This window comes from Chelonoidis abingdonii, chromosome 1 (genome assembly GCF_003597395.2).
Source record: "Chelonoidis abingdonii isolate Lonesome George chromosome 1, CheloAbing_2.0, whole genome shotgun sequence".
NCBI lineage: Eukaryota > Metazoa > Chordata > Testudines > Testudinidae > Chelonoidis > Chelonoidis abingdonii.
In genome coordinates, this window is record NC_133769.1 from 46,836,293 (window position 1) to 46,856,511 (window position 20,219).

General features: G+C 40.8%; 1 protein-coding gene across 1 annotated transcript in view; it reads left to right on the forward strand.

Annotated features, from left to right (window-relative positions):
* TSPAN12 (tetraspanin 12) overlaps positions 1-18,542 on the forward strand; it is a 65,862-nt gene extending 47,320 nt beyond the window's left edge. The window contains exons 6-8 of the mRNA XM_032796225.2: positions 3,646-3,753; positions 7,655-7,798; positions 16,963-18,542. Of these exons, the coding sequence (XP_032652116.1) occupies positions 3,646-3,753; positions 7,655-7,798; positions 16,963-17,268 (558 nt within the window). The 3' untranslated portion in view covers positions 17,269-18,542. The remainder of the gene's footprint in view (positions 1-3,645; positions 3,754-7,654; positions 7,799-16,962) is intronic.
* The last annotated feature ends 1,677 nt before the right edge of the window (positions 18,543-20,219 follow it).

Consider the following 20,219-nt stretch of genomic DNA (forward strand, 5'->3'; position numbering starts at 1 on the left):
ATTTGATCAGTTTATGGAGGGGATGGTATGATGAGACTGCCAACAATGACATGTAGCTGATCTGCAACTGCTAGCAGCAAATTTCTCCAATGGCTGCTGATGGGACACTAGACGGGAAGGGCTTTGAATTACTACAGAGAATTCTTTTCCAGGTGTCTGGCTGATGGGTCTTGCTGACATGTGCACGGTCTAACTGATCACCATATTTGGGGTTGGGAAGGAATTTCCCCTTGGGTCAGGTTGGCAGACACCCTCTGGTTTTTTTTTTGGTTTTTTTTGCCTTCCTCTGCAGCATTGGGCATTGGTCACTTGCAGATTTAAACTAGTGTAAATGGTGGATTCTCTGAAACTCGAAGTCTTTAAACCATGATCTGAGGACTTCAGTAGCTCAGCCAGAGATTAAGGGTTTATTACAGGAATGGGTGGGTGAGGTTCTGTGGCCTGCGATGTGCAGGAGGTCAGACTAGATGATCATGATGGTCTCTTCTGACCTTAAAATCTGTGAGTCTTGATCTCTCTCTCCTCCTCTCTTTCCCTCTTCTGTGCTCTCACCATTTTGTTTCTTTTCCTTCCTGGTTACTTTCTTATTGCTCTCTTTTCTTCTCTCCCCATATGCCCCATTGTTTGTTCCTCTGTCTTCTGTCGTTGTGATCCTCCTGCCCCCATTTGCCCTCATCCTACTACTACTCACACTGTGGGGTGGGCCAGGAACACTAGTCTTGCAGGCCCTCTACTCCCAAGTCCTGCTACTGACTGTCAGGCTCTGAGACCTGAAGCAAAGCACTTCAGAACCCAAAATGCTCTTCAGCATGGTTCTACAATATCTACAGGTCACTTCCAGGGGCTGGCCCATCGAAAGAATGCAGAACATGCAGGCCCTTTGTCTTCCACACTGGGCAGCGAAGAGACTCCCTAGAACTCCTTGGGGGAGCCGTGCTGCCATGTTGGATTCAGTTTATAATGAAATCATAAGAGCCCTTGGTGAGCTTCAGAGAATTAGTTAGCATTAGTATAGGGGTGTGGGTGATGCTGTTAAAAAATGTCAGTGAGTCATAACCCCAATACTATCCCAGTTTGAGTCCTGTTCGGCATATATGTTAGTCTACCAAAAGCGTCCCTATATAAATAGTTTTGCTTCCAACTTATGATAGCTCTCAGAATGAAAAGTGCCTTATAACTAATTTCTTCCATCCACAAGATTGAAAAGCCAGAGCAGGTTCTCAGTTAACTTGAACTTCAGTCAAGACTTGATACTTGTTAGAAAACTAGTAACATATTAATGCAAGCGAAAATTAAACAGCAAACAAGACCATAGAGAACTTTCATGCTCAAAAATCAAACCATAAACTTGAATTCTAGTTTACCTACACCATACAGGAAAGTGCCTCTCAAGGAACGAAGCCACGCAAATGATTTTCATGAACAGATAGTATATGTACTACTAAGTGAATTAGTTATTTGGGATTTAGTTAGTAGTTATGTTCAAATGCTTGGAGTTTGACCTCTGGAATGTCAAGGTGACAAAGGTATAGATTCTAAAATACCTTCTTAGTTCCGTCATAACTGCCTTGTAAGTTGGTTTTGTTTTACTTTTTAATTTCTTTCTCTCACTTTTTTGCATTAATTTGTGTCTGCTTTTCATTATCTTCAAAAAAGTTGGATGCCTTGTATTACGTGCATAACCTTGGACTAGATTCAACTAAAATAAGATAATAAAAAAAAGTCAAGAAGCGTGATCTGAACTGCAAGTCGTATCAAGTGTTATCCAAAGAAAGCAAAGTCCTGATTTCTAATTTAATATAAAGAAAAATTTTATTGTGGTGACCAGCATAAATGTTGAAGTATGAGTTACAAAAGCAGGAATGTCCCAGAGATGCAAGTGCTCATTTTAGTACTCTGCTGCTAAGATGTATTTTTAATTTGGACATTTGCAAACCTTTTGAGATCATAGCCTCTGAGAAGGAAAAAACCAAAACAAAACAGTTAATAGAATCCCCAGTCTGTCAAAGGCATTGTTGTATTTCTGAGACATTTTATTTGTGAAATGACATGTGAAGACAAGCTAATAAGTGGAAATGTGAAGACAAGCTAATTTCCGAATAGGTGGAAATTGCAGTTATAACTAATCCAGATATAACAAATATTATTTAACAAAACACCCTATTTTTGGACTAAGGTCGTTCAGGCAGTGAGAATCTCTTGTTTTATGTTTGTACAGCACCAAGCACAATGAAGCTCTCCTTTGGGAGCTACTATGATATAAGTAATAAATAATAATTCAGGCCTTGTAAAATTTCACAGAAAACTGTTACTGGAAGCATTAATTGAAAAAAGATAACTAAAGCCTAGCAGTTACCATTAATGGCTTTAGAATAGCTGGATATTTTTTTCACAAAATATATGAAAATAAAGCTGACTTTGAAACTGTGAGTTATTTAAATGCAACTATTAAGTCTAATATGAGCAAACTAAAAATAACGTGAACAGTATGTGTATCTGAAGGACTACACTAAAGTACTCAACTCCTTTTGTTAGGTTGCTGTACAATAAAAGTGGTCCAGCTGAAACAGAAGTCATTTTCTAATCTTAACGCTGACTACTTTTATGTCAGCTATGACCACCTTTACTTACTTTGTTATTCTCACAATGTTCCTGGTGTCTGGGTCTGAAATAAAAGAGAAAGCAAGACATGTAATCTATACTCCAATTTAAAAAAAAAAAATTCAACTCTTTCCCAATAATTTGTCTGAAAAGAAAACATTTCCAAAAAAATGGGGGAAAAGGCTTACTGAACAGAAGTTACTCTTTAATTTCTTGAAGCAGTATGCACTCAAACTTGTACACACTGGACTTGATTCAAAACTCTTTGATGTAAATGGAAGAAGAATGGGAGAATGGCCATATTGAGTCAGACCAATAGTCAATCTAGCCCAGGATCCTGTCTTCTTACAATGGCTGATGCTAGATGCTTCAAAGGGAATGAACAGATCAAGGCAATTTGAGTGATCCATTTCCTGTCATCCAGTCCTAGTTTCCAACAGTCACAGATTTAGGGACACCCAGAGAGCATGGGGTTGCATCCTTGATGATCTTGGCTAGTAGTCATTGATAGACCTATCCTCCATGAACGTATCTAACTCTTTTTTTGAACCCTGTTATACCTTTGGCCTTCACAACATCAAGTTCCATAGGTTATCTGTGCATTGTTTGAAGAAGTACTTCCTTATATTTGTTTTAAATCTGCTGCCTTTTGACTTCATTGGGCTTCACTGGACTTCTGTGAGATACAGCTGATAATAATTTAATTGAAATTTATACATAACCCTTGGAAATGCTGTAAAATATATTATTTTTATTTATGGATATCTAGATCCCTTATTGCCATACACGTATTTCTAAACAAGCAAGTGACAAAAACAATATTTTTCTCACTATTTCTATTAATGCAACTAAAGCTGCGTATGTTTAAAATCAAAACATTTATTTTCTTTTTTTTTTTTTTTAATTGAGGTGGCACATCCAAAGTAACTTGCATTTAGAACCTCAGGATAGATGACATTGGTTCTACAGGCACAAGATGATTGATTTATTAGAGAACTCTCAGTCTCTCTAGTTATTTGAAACACTTTTGTCTTTTCTTTTCAGATCCCAGTACAATGGTCAGATATGGTCACTTTAAAAGCCAGGATGACCAACTATGGCTTACCTAGGTACCAGTGGCTTACTCATGCTTGGAATTTCTTTCAGAGGGAGGTAAGAAGATAGTCAGTCCGTGAAATGTAATGGTGCATGAAGTGCTACTTATCTGTTTGATGGAAAAAGGTTTAGTTATAAATAAAAAGGTAAGGCTTTTTCTGCAAGCTAACTGATGGCTTATATTTTGGTGTAGTCCTTGAAAGCTGTTGGCACACAACCGCTCAAATTCTTGTAAGTTCTAGACAAATACATAGGAATTGTGTATTTTCATAATTTCACCTCCCTTCTTCTTGTAACTTACATTATTTATATATAATTCCAAGAATGCACTATAGCTGCATTAGTTCTATATACAGATCATATTTCATTAAATGGACCGACAAAGACTTATAACAGTGGTTTTCACCCTGTAGTCCTTGGACCGCCTGTGGTCTGCAGATTATGTCTCAGGGGTCCACGAAAGGTTATTGTTACCATAGAACAGTGGTTTGCAACCTGTGGTCTGCAGATCCCGGGGGGTACACAGACTGTCTAAGATTTCCAGTAGGATCTGCACTTCCATATGAAAATTTTTAGGGGTCCACAAATGAAAAAGAGGTTGAAAACCATTGACTTACAACAGGGGTTCTCAAACTTCATTGCATCACGACCCCTTTCAACAATAAAAATTACTACATGACCCCAGGAGGGGGGACCGAAGCCTGAGCCAGCTGGAGCCCCCGGAGGAGGAGGCAAAGCTGAAGCCCAGAGGCTTCAGTCCCAGGCAGGGGCCTGTAATCTGAGTCCTGATGCCCAGGGCTAAAGCCCACAGGCTTCGTCCCCGGGCAGTGGTGGTTGGGCTTCAGTTTCAGTCCCGGGCCCCACCAAGTCTAAGCCAGCCCTGTCAACCCCATTAACATGGGGTGGTGACCCACTTTGGGTTTCTGACCCACAGTTTGAGAACCGCTGACTTACAATATAAAAAAGGACCTCTAATATTGTGAGTGCAGTTGCATTGATTTAGAAACGTAGCTACCTTATTGCACCTGCAGATCAGGTAGGTGTCTAAAAACGGTACAGTTGCAGACTCCTTTAATTGTGGATGCAATATTTGAGGCCTAATTAAAAACCTGTGCCAGTGTGTGTTAAAACTTTTACTGCATTTATATACCACTAATAATACAAAATAAAAACGTTCATGGATTTAAATAATACCTTCAGTTAACTACTACTTCTCTGCCAAAGATGGGAGCACCTAGACCTTTATTTTTATTTCAGTGAAGAATACAAGTATGAAGAATTGAACATTGACTCACTGCATATATAGTAAAGTGAACATCCTATGTGGTATTTTAGTATTATTGTCCTCCCCTCTTACTGCATGCTTTCATTTGTAGCGTCCTTTCTATGGATTTGCCATATCTGAGACATTATATTGGTTGGAAAGGAGTATGAAAGGCTGTTTCTAAGCAGTTGCCATTACAGTCTCTTGGACTACAGTTCCATTAAAGTGGTCAGTTTTATGTCCTGTCACTAGGTAAAATAACATGGCTTGAACATTCACATATTTGCTCTATAGCCTTCAGAAATACAGAACTGTATTCATTTTAAAGAATGAACTATTATGTCACAGAAACAGGAGCATGTACAAGGTAAAAACTATTAGCTCCAGATACATGTTCACATGCAGGAAAAGAACACTTTAAGTGCTTGTCATTGTGTTGCTTTTGTTAAAATGCTGAAATCTATCATTGTTGCAGATTTCCTGTTTGTTTAAACATTTCCTGACTACACTTGATTAGTCTGTAATTGTGTTAGAACCTGAAAGAAAGAATAAATAAAGGATTAGAAGAGTTTAAGATATCTTCTGCTAAAGCTTTTCAAATGCTACTAGAAACACAGTAGTTCTTCATGTTTAGGTAGATTGAGAGAGTCTGTCTATAGTCTCTACCTGAAACAATATAAACAATTCCTGATTTCCGTGCACACTGCTTTATGATATCTTGGTTTAAATGTATGTGTTGGTTAGATAAAAAAGATGCCTTTATGTATTGGTTATCATAGTGTCACAGCAATGACCCTGTAAATCTTAAATGACTCTTCCTCTGGAAAGGCTGATTTTTAAATAAATCAAAAATCAACTTCCTTGCCAAAGAACAAACCCTGACACACGGGGGGGGGGAGGGGGGGAAGCCCTTTATAATAGGAATTTCTTGTGTTTAGTCCATAGTCAGAGGAAATGATTTTTGGGAAGTTTGAGGTTAATTGGACAAACTGTTTCAGCAGTACAGCATACTGCCTCGCTAACTGATGGGTTCTCATTTTTTGAGCATTTGGGGCCAGATTTTTAAAGGAAGGAAATCAATGGAAGTTAAGGGCCTAAATATCTTTAAAAATCTGTGCCTATGCTAACTATTTTTGTCTGCTCTCAGATCAGGTATTGGATGTACTTATTTTCTGCATGAATGAACACTGGTGTATTGGGCCATTTTTACGAAGTTGGAATGCAGACTTCTTAGTTCATAAAAGATCAGGTTTTTTATCAGCCGTGAGCTCAGTCTTCTGCATTTTATAACTTTTTGGGAGAGATGTGAAATCTGTTTTTCTTAACCATCACGTTATGTTTTTTAAGACCAAATTGCTGATCCAACAACCAGAAAGGGTGAACTTGTGGCTAGGAAGGTAGAGAGAGGGAGAATTGGGGCTGGGAGAAGGACAGTCGGGAAGCAGAAGAATGGAAGTGAAAACAGGTGGGGAAAAAAGCCCAAAGCAGGTAACATGAGGGGCCAAAGCTTGAAGTCTTCAGTCAGGCAGAACTCCCCAGCAATTCAGTAAGACTTTGGCCTGAATGAAAAGGTAGGTGGAAAACCAAGTAAGAATTTAGTATTGGGACTCTGATGAGATGCAGAAGATAGAGGGGAAGAAAAAATTTAAAATTTACAGGAAAAGAGAGGTGATAGTTGGCAGCCATGCCAGGGTATGATGGGAGAGAATGTGTGAGTTGGTGTCCAGGCAATGGACAGAGGACAGGGGATTGCACCAAGTAAGTTTGGAGCCATTGCATCAGCCCTCTTTGTTGTGAATGCAGCCTAAAAAATGAAATCCCAACACTAGGTTATAATCTTGTTACTGTGATTTTTATGATCTATTATGGTGTGTTTTGTGGTCAGAGTTCCTACTATTATGATTCTTATACAAATTATGTTCTCCTGTGATACTTTATTCCCCCCCAGATTTCCTTCCTCCTCATTTTTCCATTTCAGTATTTTTCTTACCGCTTTTTTATTGTCTTCACTTTTTTCTCATTTTCTTTCCTTTCCCTTATTTTTGTCCCTTTCCCTGCTCTGACACATCTCTTCCTATGCATTCCTCCCGCTCCCCCTCCCCACCGCCGATTTGCCTCTAGTCTGCTCTAGCTTTATAGGGATTCTCCATTCCACTAGTGTCTCCTCCTATTAAACTTCTCTTGGCTACCCCCATAATAAGCACAGCAGCATTGCAGGCTTGGGCAATTTCTGTGAAGCACTAAGTAGGGCAGTGGTTTTCAACATATGGTCCATGAAAGGTGGTGATTACCATAGAACAGTGGTTTTTAACCTATGCTTCGCGGATCACTGGGGGGTCCATGGACTATGTCTAAGATTTCCAAAGAGGTCTGCACCTCCATTCTAAATTTTTTTAGGGGTCCGCACATGAAAAAAGTTTGAAAACCACTGACCTAGGGGTTGGTGGGGAGGGAAAGGACAGATCACATATCAATGTAATTGGCTGATTTTTGTCTTGGTTATGTCCAGGCACAACAGAGGCATCCATAAAATGAGGCTCTGTACAGGAGCTGCTGGAAAAAATATCTAAAAACAATAGCCAGTGTATGTCTGGCTCTATATACATGTTTTTAAAAGTTTGTTCAGTTTTTAGTTTTTATGACGAGAGAGCATCACACTGCAGTCGCTGATTTTGGCTAACTTTTCCTTTGCAGTTTAAGTGCTGTGGAGTGGTGTACTTCACTGATTGGCTGGAAATGACAGAGATGGACTGGCCTCCTGACTCCTGTTGTGTCAGAGAGTTCCCGGGATGCTCCAAGCAGGCACATCATGAGGACCTTAGTGATCTTTATCAAGAGGTGGGGAGGAAAAAATAGCATTACACTTAAATATTTCAGAAGGGTGTGTACTTACATGTTTCTGTGACTTCCAAACTCATAACATGTAAGTCTGAAAAATGTTTGGCGTTCATGCTGAGTTCCTTGGAATTTTCCCTTTCTTTTCTGGCAAGGCTCTCCCACCATAGAGAGAGATGTCTCCCTGACGTTTGTCTCTCTTTCCTCTCTCCTTCCCTCAAACATTCACCCCGTTCCCACTTCTGTATATTTTGGAAACTCCTCCTGCTGTGAAGGTGCACATTCCAAATATATGAGCATATATTGACAATGGATTCCGAAAGATGGATCTGTTGTCATGCTTCTCATGAAAGGCTGTGGTAAGCAGAAGGATCTGTTGGTGGGTGGAAATGGAGGGGGAGATTTTATATAGTGAGCCATATTCATTCCTGGTATAACTCAGTTGAAGCTACAGGGGTGGTATCATCATCTTAAAGATTAAGAATTTGGCTTCCTCTTTTTGGTTACTGAGGTAATAGAGAAATCTTCCATTGTGAAATGTGGCTATGCCCATAGCAGATATACAGAATTGGTGGATTTGTGGCCTGCTTTCAATTGAAGCTTTGAAAAATCTGCTCACCTAGAAATGAGATAAGGCATTAGCAATGCAGTTAGCACCTTGCACATGTCTAAGCCCTGAAATAGCTATTTTACATTGAATAATATAGTCACATGAGTCTTCCAGTTTTGGCAAGCTGATTACTGAACCTCCAAATGGCTGTGGACATAGAAGACCACACACTAATTCATAAATTCCGTTTCTCCAATTCACCAGGATGGAAAGAGATTTTAGGATTGTGAAGGTCCTCAGATACTATGGTAATGATGACCACGTAAGTACCTAGACAGGAAGATGCCTCTGGCAAGTCCTTTGAAAATCCAAGAACTCTGTTGATGCCTCAGCCAGCAGGGATCATGCACACAGACAAATAACACAGTCACTCCTGTGTGAATATACATGGAGACCTTATGCCAAAGCAATCATTTTCCATGGTCTACACTATTATTGCTGAGTTGTATATAATATTTTTTTTAAAAAGAATAAAAAATTGATAATGAGAGGGAATACATTTGAACCTGAAGAGATTAATAGCATCACTTGAACAAACAATCTGTGTGTGCAGGATCAAAATATGTTAAAACTAAGAAAACACTTTCGCTATTGATGCTCTTATCTCTTCTCATGCAGACTTGCTCTTGAGCCTGCCTCATCAAAGTATGCTGTTTTTGCAGGCATTATCACTTACGCTGGCAGAAAGCTGAAAATCATTAGTTGTGCTCTCAATAGTACTGTGATTGATGTCTCCAAGATGGAGGCATAAGGAACATAGTATACAGTATTTAAATGTGAAAATGGCCTTTGAGGGGAGAGCAAATGTACATTTGCCTCCATGTGTATGTTAGGTATGTGAAATAAGTTTGAGGTTTTGGTAATCAGGAATAGCATTTCATCCTATTTCAAAACTTAGATCACTTGAATTTCTTAGAACCGACAGTATCTTGGAATGGTTGTAGTTTCTACTTGAATGTAACAATATTATTCTGTGTGAAAAACAACCAAATATTAAAAGCATGTAAAAGTTTTATTTTGTTGATAACTTAGTATTTTTCATTGCTTAAAAACAAAACAAAAAACCTAAGAGTAAATAGCTTTTAACTTTACACTTAAGACATAACATTATAGCAATAACTTTGCAATTTACTACTCAGGAATTTATGGTGATGTTGCATTCTTTTGGCATTTTACTTCTGTTTGCTCACTTTGGACCTTTGGAGAGTTGAGCAAGGACTAAATGATTATGATGTTTCCTTCTGGCCTTCCACCCAGGAATTCATGAACTGAACTCACTGTCTCCAAAAAAATGACTTTCCATGTCTTAGGAACTCAGTGGTTCAAAAGGAGATTTCATCAGGGTTGCATTAAAAGTGGTAAGCTCCAAATGAACCAGAAGGCCAAAACATACTGCAATTAAATAAACCTAGTCAAATAAAACAAGAAGGAGGTACTCAAACAGTTTTTGTACCGGGCAGATAAAAGGGTCCATTGAGATCTGATTCCACCACATGATAAACCTTTTCCACTCAGAGAAGAAGGTCCTTCTGGTAGATTGCTTCAGAGATGCCTGAAGGATAAGAGCCAGCTATCTACTTAGAGACACCATAATTAAAGACAGCCTTGTTAGGAGCCAAGCTGTAATAGACTGAGATGGGGTAATGTGCCCTGATTTTCAGCCTGATGGGATCAGCATGAAAGCCTAGTCTGGGCTATACCTGTCTGGGATAAGATGATGCTCTAAGGGCAAAGAATGCCATTTGACATCACACACAGTAACTGATGGTTGAACTAGATGTCTTTTAGAAAGAGACCCAGTCTTGATTTAAAGAATCAGTACATCGCTATTATGTAGAGATTTTCAACTGTGGATCTCACATCATTTTAGAAAGGAAAGCTATGTATCATTATGTCCATTTTACAGACCGGGAAAATGCAGCCCAGAAAGGTGAAATTTCTTGCCCAAGTCACATAGCAGGTCAGTGACAGAAACAGGATACAACCCAGTCTCCTGACTCTTAACCCATTGTCCTGTACACTGGAATATGTTGCCTCATAAAATGAGAGTGCTTGAGGCCCTAGTGCCTGATCCACCTTATTATACCCAATTAAGAAGAATTAGGTGGTGCTAAGGATTCATCCAGGACTCCTCTCTGAGGTGGGATCAGAAATCAACATCCATGGTCTATTGTTCTGCCAACATTCTTTCCACTCCATGTCCTCATTCCAGGGAGTCCTTTCTCCCTGTGCTTGATGTCCACAGTCTTTTTAGTTTCACTTGGAGCAGACTAACATCCTTAGATAGGGCAACTAATTTTCCATTGCAATGACCTTTGTGATCTGAACCTTACAGGATATGCCAAGGCAAGCCTGCCTGGCTTGTGGATGTCTCCATCACAGACATCTGAAAGGCAGCTACATGGTTCTCCCTCCACCCCTATTCCCAAAGCGTTATTGGATTAATTCGTCTTCCAGGAAGGAATCCTATTTTGGATTCTTTGCTGCAGTACTGCAAGTTAAGGCAGGCCATGCTTCTGCTCTTCCACCACAAAAAATATTTTTGCTTTGTGTTAAGTGGCACCATATTTTCAGTTGGCAAAAACATTTTCCCCATGAGTTTGATTCTCTAGTTTTGGGTTCATTCAGCAGGCCTGTACCTTAACACCTGATGCTGCATTTTGAGAGAGAACTTAATAGTCTTTTTTTATGATGGAAAAAAGTCTGTGTTTGGATTGATGGTGGGCATTGACAAAGCTGCTGCTCAATGCAGCTGTGCTATAATTGTCTTTTAAAATATCTCCTGAGCGTCTTATTCTTGAAGAGTCGGAATCCTGCACAGATGGCATTGTTACTGAAATGAAGATGAGTCACCTGTAACGCTAGTGTACGGAAGATATCGTTTTACTGGAATCCTGCTCCCCCACCCATTGCACTGCAGATTTTGGAAATAACCTTTTTCTGAGTTGTTTTTCCTCTTACACCTTTTTTGCCTTTGAGCTATTATTTTTTGCATATGTTGATCTTTGTGAATTGGTTTTCTTTTTGGGAGCTTCACTTCCTGTGCAATTGAAAGAATAGTCTGGAACATTTGAAGATCAGCAGTCATCAGAGGGTGATGTAAGATCATAGTAGTGGGCGTGGTGTGATCACTACCTGCCTTCAATCAATTAAAAAAATATAATCTTGAGAGGTAGGAGAGGTCATCTGTTCTAAAGATAAGAAGCTAAGGCCTAGGCATAAGAATTCTGAAAGATGTTATCTTCAGTGAAGCAAAATTGCAGGTAAGTATCCTTCCTTTTTATAACCTGATGGACTCTGATTACATATATGAAGCAGATCTGTTAACTAAGTTGATGTCATTTGTACGTAGTCCCTTTCAGAGTGGAACTAAACTTTTTGAATCTGATTTTCATTTACGCTATGGCCACTTTTCAACACTGAGTGTTAAAGTGGGTGTAAAAGTATTTTTTGCCTACTTTAAGGCCCTTTTACACTGCCAGCAGTGTAAAATGGCTATAGTATAAATGAGAATAAGGCCCTAAATTTATAACTTTGCAAACTTGAGAAAGTAATACTATACTGAATGATCATTACAAATTGTTATAGTTGGTATTGAGTTGTCACTAATGTAAGAGCTGTTCTTGACATAGATTTTTACTTCAGCCTAGGAGAGTATATTTATGTCTTTTAATTGCGATTTACCAACTCTGAGTATATATAATATGCATAAATAAAATGTATAAATTGGGGATAATGGGGAATGGCTGAATAATTATAGTTTTAGAAACTGATTTTGAATGTGAACCAGAGCAGAAATGTAAGAGCATCATTAAGTGGAAGGAGGCAGCCTAGAGCAGGGGTTGGCAGCCTCTGGCATGTGGCTAGTCAGGGTAAGCACCCTGTCGGGCAGGGCCAGTTTGTTCATCTACCATGTCGGCAGGTTCGGCGGACCACAGCTCCCACTGGCTGTGGTTCACCATCCCAGGCCAATGAGGGAGGCGGGAAGCCACAGCACATCCCTCAGCCCGCGGCGCTTTCCGCCACCCCCATTGGCCTGGGACGGCAAACTGCGGACAGTGGGAGCCACGATCCGCCGAACCTGCCGACACGGCAGGTAAACAAACTTGCCCGGCCTGCCAGGGTGCTTATGCTGATGAGCCGCGTGCCAGAGGTTGCTGATCCCTGGCCTAGAGAGATCTGGTATAATTTGTCTTAGTTACATGTCTGTACTGCAGGAGCTATAGGGATTAATGCTGTTGTTCTCAGATGCTGATGTTTCCTCTAGGCAGCAGGTGAACTGAATTTGAGTACTGCTCTGGGTAAGCATTTTGTAACTGTGACCAGCATGCACTTTAGTTCCTCATCAGTTATCAGAAAATATTAAATGCAGCTAGTTTCTTCACAGTTAAAAACAAATTTGGAGCAGCATAATTGAAACAATGTATTTTGCTTAGGAAAACATGCCCAAGTGACTTTCTTGTTCTGTATCAGTTTGAATTAAAGGTCTTTTGCTGCAAAGATTTTTGTTTTGAAATTTCATAGAAGCCCAAATTTGCTTTTTGTTGTTTTCTGAGTCTCACCTGTGTTAGAGCATTGACAGAATGAAACTGTTGAAAGTCTGTGTTGTCAAAGATGTCCAAGTTCTTTAATGTATTCTGGCATAATGTTTTCAGAATACATGGGAATAGTTTATTCCTTTCAGATCTAAGTAAGGGACCTGTTGACTTCAGTGGGAGTCTGCATGTAGAAGTGCTTGTAGAATCAGGCTGTTAGTCATGTAAATGGGCATCTATGACTTTGGCATTTGAAATAAATGTTGGTTTCTGGAAGCTTTTAACATGACTGGAATACTAACGTGGTCATGCTCAGTGTTAAAAGCCTGTCATTTTGGCCAGTTACTTATTTGTCATAAGACTATGTGGAATTGATTAATAGGGTCATAATCACAGTAACAACATTTTGAAAATAACATGACCAACCCGATGGCTTATTGAAGTGTCCTATTGGTACTAGTGACTGTGTGTTTACATCACACTATCCTGTGCAGACCTTTGTCTCTGTGAATTTCCCCTTGCTTGCCCTGTGCAGAAGATCCACCTTTAAATCTCTGTAGAGTTCAGGGGTGGGATAGAGCTGGGTTGGGCTGAAGGAGCTGAAGTGCCACTCTCCACAGGACTTTCCCTTGGGATTGATTTTAATGTGGAAATTTGGGCAGAGATGAAATATAATTTGCAGTTGTATTTCCTCTTATTGGTTCCCCATGTACAGTTATTACTGAACGGCTGCAAAGGTGTTAGGGTGAAAGGGCCATCCCTGCAGGACAGCTCCCTTTCCCACAGATCCATGAGACACATGGCCAGGACAGGGGACTGGATGCCTAGGCTTAAAAATCTGTGTCCCCACCTCCCCAAAACTCTTCTTTCTCAAGAGAGACTGGTTCAAGAAAGACTCTGCAAGGCTCCTTACATGTTTTTTCTGCAGAGAGAAGACAGTCAGCCTTGGATATTTTGGTTTGGGTGTTTTCCTGTAAAATTATTGTCTGCATCAGTGGTTATCAAACTGTGGTCCAAGGAGCACTTGGTGATAGTGTGCAGAGAGCTGGGTGGTCACATGGTCCTGACTCTGCCTTGATTTTACATTTTAAAAACAGCTGAAGTGCAGTACTTTCTTAATAGTACTTTTCCATGTCAGGAATGGCTGTAGCTGCATGCTGGGATATTATGTGATCATGAATGGAAGGAGAGGCGCTGCATGCAGTGATCACCGCAATAAGATGCTAATGGCTTGTCTTCAGTATAGCTAGATAGGCACTGGTGCAGTCGATGCTGCGGCATCGATTTAGTGGGTCTGATGAAGATGCGATAAGTTGATGGAAGAGCGCTCACCTGTGGATTATAATGTGGTGTAGACATCGCTGTAAGTTGATTTAAGCTATGTCAACGTCTCTTAGTAACTTATGTAACTTAACTAGCTTAACTTAGATTTACTCTGTTAGTGTAGAAAAGGCCTTAGATTGCAGTTATTTTTGACAGGGACCATCTTTTGTTCTATGTTTGAACAGCATCTTCCACAATGTGCTCCTGGTCATGACTGGGACTCTTAGGTGCTATGGTAATAGATATAATAAATAAGAAGGTGATGTGGCCTTGAGTATAAAATGTTGAAATAATTCTGATTGACAGAGCAGCACTGAGGCATTCAGACCAGTTTGCTGAGGAAGAAGAGTGATTTTAGGGGAGGGATGAGTGACAATGCTGTGTGTATAGGGAAGCCACTTTGTTAGGGATTGGTCAACTTCATCAGTGCAATTTTTCACAATATTACTCTCCTTGCTGTGTTTTAGTTACAGTAAGTGATAGTTTATGTTAAACATTCTATTACTCAAGAACAAAATGTTTTCAAATAGGTTGAATATGTTACTATACTGTAAGTAGCAATAAGACGCTCAGCCCAATATAAGATACAGGAATAAAAACAGTCTATAACCTAAAGGTTTCACCATTTAAAAATCACAGAGAATCTTCTAGGTACAGATGAGCACAAAGTCTGATTAGTTTTAGGGTATAGCCCTGGTGAGTTGCCCTAGGTATAAAACATTGCAATGAACAGAGGCTGTTAGCTGAAGAAGGAAGAGGTGGAATAGTAAAAATGTACTTTGTGAATAAGGAAACCTACTTGTATCTAATACTTTGGAGAAACAGATCAAGAATCCTTCTGTAAAGGCTACCTTCCTTCAGTGTTTCCACAATCAGAAAGACCATTTAGCTTTGTTCTGTCACTGGAAAGCATTAATGTAACTACACCTCTACCCGATATAACTGGACCCGATAAAACGGGGTTCGCATACAACGCGGAAAAGCTCCGACACTAAGGGTGCCGGGCCAGGCCGGGGCTGAGGGGTCCGATAAGGGGAGAGGGTCTCGCGGGCAGTCAGGGGCTCCCCCCGCAGGGTCTAGGGGACAGGAGCTGTGGGAGGGCACTTTTGGGGAGCCCGCAGTCCCAGACTGGCCCCGGGGGATTAGCGGGGGGCCGGGAGCAGCCCACTCTGCTTCCTTTGCCCTGGCCCCAGCCGTGTCGCTCGGGGAAGGGCACTTGAGGGAAGGGATCCCCCGCGCAATCACCAGGAGTGGCGAAAGCAGAGCAGCCCGGCCCGAGCCCGCTCCGCTCCACTCCGCCAGCTCCCAGCCGCGGCGCGTCACTTCCCGCTGCCAGTGCGTCCTTTCCCCAACCTCCCCACACTCCCGGGTGGCGGGAAGCGGAGTGCCGCGGCAGGGAGGTGGCAGAGTGGAGCGGGCGGGGGCCGTGTCGCTCTGCGTCCCGCCATCGGTGAGTGCGGAGGGTGTCCTTTCCCCAACCTCCCGGCACTCACCGGTGGTGGGAAGCGGAGCAGCCCAGCCTCAGCCAGCTCCACTCCGCCAGCTCCCAGCCGTGTCGCTCCACTTCCCGTCGCAGGTGAGTGCAGGACCTTTCCCCAGCCGCCCCCCAGCAACATGGCTGGGGCTGGGCAAGGAAAGCGGAGCGGGCTGGGGGCCGCGTCGCTCCGCTTTCTGCTGCAGGTGAGTGCAGGGGACATCCTTTCCCCAGTCTCCCCACACTCACCGACGGCGGGAAGTGGAGCGCCGCAGCCTGGAGCTGGCGGAGTGGAGCGGACTGGGGCCGGGCTGCTCTGCTTCCCGCCGCTGCTGGTGAGTGCCTGTCAGGGGTCGGAGCAGTCAGGGGACGGCGGTTGGGTCCTGAGGGTGATTAGGGACAAGGGTGTCTGGAGGGGACAGTCAGGGAACGAGGAACGGGGGGAGCAAAGCAAGTTTGATATAACGCGGTCTCGTCTATAACGTGGTGAGATTTTTGTCTCCCGAGGAGCGCATTATATCAGGGTAGAGGTGTAATTTTATCCACTGTCTAGACTCTTTCTACAGAGTTCAGGAGCTCAGAATAAGAAGATGATATATAATGTATGTACCTAAAACACTTGAAGAGTCTGGGAAAGCCATGATGAGGTTATACAGTTTGGCAAATCTTTGCTTTAGGATATTGGTTTAATTTCTATTCGTGTTATTATAAAAATATGTTCTGTTTGGAAAAATCAAAAGGGAGTTAAAAGAGTTTCTCATGATTTAAAAGCTTAATAGCAACAGCTTAAAAAAAGCTTTATAGCAACAGGCTTAAAAAGTCTAAAGTCTGTAGTTTAGAAAAAAGATGAGTAAGAAAAGATTTGATGGAGCTGTCTTAAATATTAGAAAAAATAATTACTTGAGTTTTTTTCAAAGTAAACATGGTTGATAGGATCACAGATAAGATAAGCAGAGGTCATGAGTGGAGAGAAATATGGAACAAACAGATCTCTGGGAGATTATGTGAATTAAATCCATGAAAGGATTTTGAGACAAGATTGTGGAAAGGGAAAAGAAGCAAGCAAAACAATTTTACAAAGCATGGTTTCAAGAATGGAAATGTAACCCTTGATGGGTCAAAAGGCCAATAGGAGATACTATATCTGTTTAAAAATAAGCATTTGGAACTCTGAGGCAGATCCAAATAATGTTGACTGACTTTTGTTATCTGTTTTGTTCTACAGGGCTGTGGTAAAAAAATGTACACTTTCCTGAGAGGAACGAAACAATTGCAAGTGCTGCGATTTCTAGGAATCTCTATTGGAGTTACACAGATTCTGGCTATGATCCTCACTATTACTTTACTGTGGGCTCTATATTATGACAGAAGGGATCCTGGGACAGATCAAATGATGTCCTTGAAGAATGACACCTCACAACACCTGTCATGTCATTCAGTAGAGCTGCTGAAACCCAGCCTGACAAGGATCTTTGAAAATACCTCCATGGCAAACAGCTTTAACACACACTTTGAAATGGAGGAATTGTAGGTGATACAAATGAATGTGTGAAATCACAAAATTATGGGGCTCTTGTTTTGTTTTTCCCCTGTTCTATCTCCTGCATTTTTAAGTATACCATTCTGTTTCAGAAAATGGCTAATGAACAGAAATAGAGATACCTCCATGGAAGGACAGTTGATCAAAGATCTGTCTCTCAGCTTCCTAGAGCTATGAAACAATTATTTTGCATAGAAAGCACCATTTACTGGATGCAGTGATATTTATCCATAAGATGTACAGCATATAAGACACTGATATCTACACAAGTAGATAGACACTACTAAAGACACTTTAAAAAAAGAAAGCATCATAGAAAGTAGAAAGATAACTGTCTTCCATAGAAATGCCTATATTTGAGAGGCAAACAAAATGGACTTTTGAACACATTTCTACTAAACCATTGGGAAAATGTTCAGGGATATATGTGGATATAAATATATGGTTCTTTGTGTGTGTGTATATATAGTAGCGCTACAATTCAAGGAAATGCTTGGGTTTAAAAATTGCAACATATGTAAAAAGAGTAAAATTTTCTTTTCTTTTTTAACAGCACCTTTATTTTAGCTGTTTCATTTAAAGATAATCTAAAAACCTCTATTTTTATCCTAAGATGATTGTTTAATTTTTAAATTGAAACACATTAAACAGAGGTTTTAAAAACCATGAATATGATCATTATACTTTATTATTCTAAATGTGACCTAATTTGTAGATAGTGTTTTTCAAAACAGTATGTTCTTTGGACAGGATTTATTTAGTAAAAATAAAACATATTTTCTTTCCAAACTAGGGATCAGTATGAGAGTAGCAAATCTTTATAGATGGACCCCTCTTTCTCCTACTCCTCCTTTCTCCCCTCCAGATAAAAATGAAAGACTACAAGGAAAAAAATGATCTACTGGTTTATTGTTCTGGATGCAATTGCAATAAATGTAATGTAAGAGTAAAGGAGAAATTTCACTCTAGCCTTTTCTTCATTGAAAGTTCTCTGTTGACTCAAATTGCCAAATGGCAACAGAGTTACAATCTATTTATTGAGGTGGGAAAAGTGCATTTTACTGTATTTTTATGTAAATGTTTATTTCATAGGATTATTTTTTACAGTCAGACAAGCTCTTGAAAAATGTGTTTATTCCAATAGCAGTGCTTCGTGACAAGTGGGGTTTTTACACAGTATTAAAATTTTAAAGTTTTTTCCACTTGTTTGGGAACTGTGTAGAAAAACAATAAGGTGCCCTATGGCAGCCAATAAAATCACTACTGCCCAGAATGTTGTAATGGCTTCTTCGTTTTTAAAGTTAAAGAGAGTGGGTGCTTTTTTCCTAGTAATTTAACTTTAACTCCATGTTAAATGTCCTTATTGCTGTCAGTTTGTCACTATTGTGCATTTAATGTTAAACACACAAATATTAAATGTAGACATGAGCTGTGAATTTCACTGTTTTTTGACCTTTTCTTAAAAGTTTCAAGTGAACGGGAAGCTAGGGAGCCAGTTCAGAGTTTAACCTTTCTTCAGTGGTCTGTGTGTGTGCTTAATTCCTCTGCAGGCATCCCTCTCTGAGGTGAAGCTCCTGCTATGAGCTGTCCCAAGCCACATTACAGTGTAGCTTTTGGACTCCACCTTCAGAGTGATCATGTTTATATCCGAAGATAGTGCTGGGAGGAAATAAGTGGGTTTTGGAATGCCACTGTGATGCAAGGAAGTTGTTGAGCCTACTCCCCCCTAGTCTGACCACATCAGTCAAGGTTTCTTCTGCAGCAGTCCACTGTTACTAAGGGCCATGGAAGATTGTTCTGCTGCCCCTGACAAGGGGATGACTGAGATCAAAGTTGTCCAAGAAATGATGCTTTCTTAAGAGCAGTTTTCCCTTTTCCTCAGTTTTGTATTCTCTATTTCTCTTGCCCCATTCCATCTGTCATTTCCTGTTATGTCCCCCCCGCCCCAACTTAGAACCTGATCCTGCAAACACTTTCTACCAGGCCTAGTCCCACTGAAGTTAATGCTTCTCTCCTTCTCAGGTAAGTTATGAAGATTTATTTATTAATGTTTGAGGCACTCAGATGGACAGCTTAGGGAAGTCTGTAAGTAGAATAAATACATGCTTTTGAATAGGTGGGAAATCTACATAAAGAACACCCTTTAGTTCAGAGTGTCTCTCTAACTCTCCTAGTGATCTCATATACACCTTGAACAGGGGCTGGTGTAAGAAAAGCACCGAGTGGCACTCCAGCCCTGCAGATCCACTTGTGTGAAGAACTACTGCCAGAAAATGCCCTCTGGGTTGTTTCTGACAGAAAAGAATGAAGCCATCAAAGGGTGGTGCTTTATATTCTTGCTATGGCTCTTGGGTGATTGTGATTGTATCTAAGAGTATCACTACATTGCTGCAGCTGGCCCAGGCCAGTTGATTTGGGTTACCAGGGCTCAGGCTGCGGCGCTGAAAATTACTGTGTAGACATTTTGGGCTCAGGCTGGAGCCTGGAGGCTGAAATGCCATGATTGGGTTGCGTCTGAGAGTCTAGGCTCCAGCTCATGCCCAAACAGCTATACTGCTATACAGCCTGAGCCCTGTGAGCCCAAGTCAATTGACCAAAGCTCAGGCTTGGTGCTGTGGGTTTTTTATTGTAGTGTATGTGTACCCTAAGGAAGCTGGTCGAGCTAATATTGGCATGAACACCTCATCTTAATTCATTGTGGGTAGATCATTGCCAATAGAACAAGAGAGGTCTCTATGCCATAACCAGATTTGGCCCTGATCAGTAAGGATTCTGTTTGTCAGTTAGCTGTGTCAGTTTGTTGTTATGTTTCAGTTGGCTTGGGTATCTGTGGAAAAAGTAGTATGTGAAGTCCATATCATAATGCAAACACGCACATGGGTCAGATTAAGGTTGATCAGGCAACCTTAATTCTGGGCAATTCCTAACTTCTGACTTCTTGA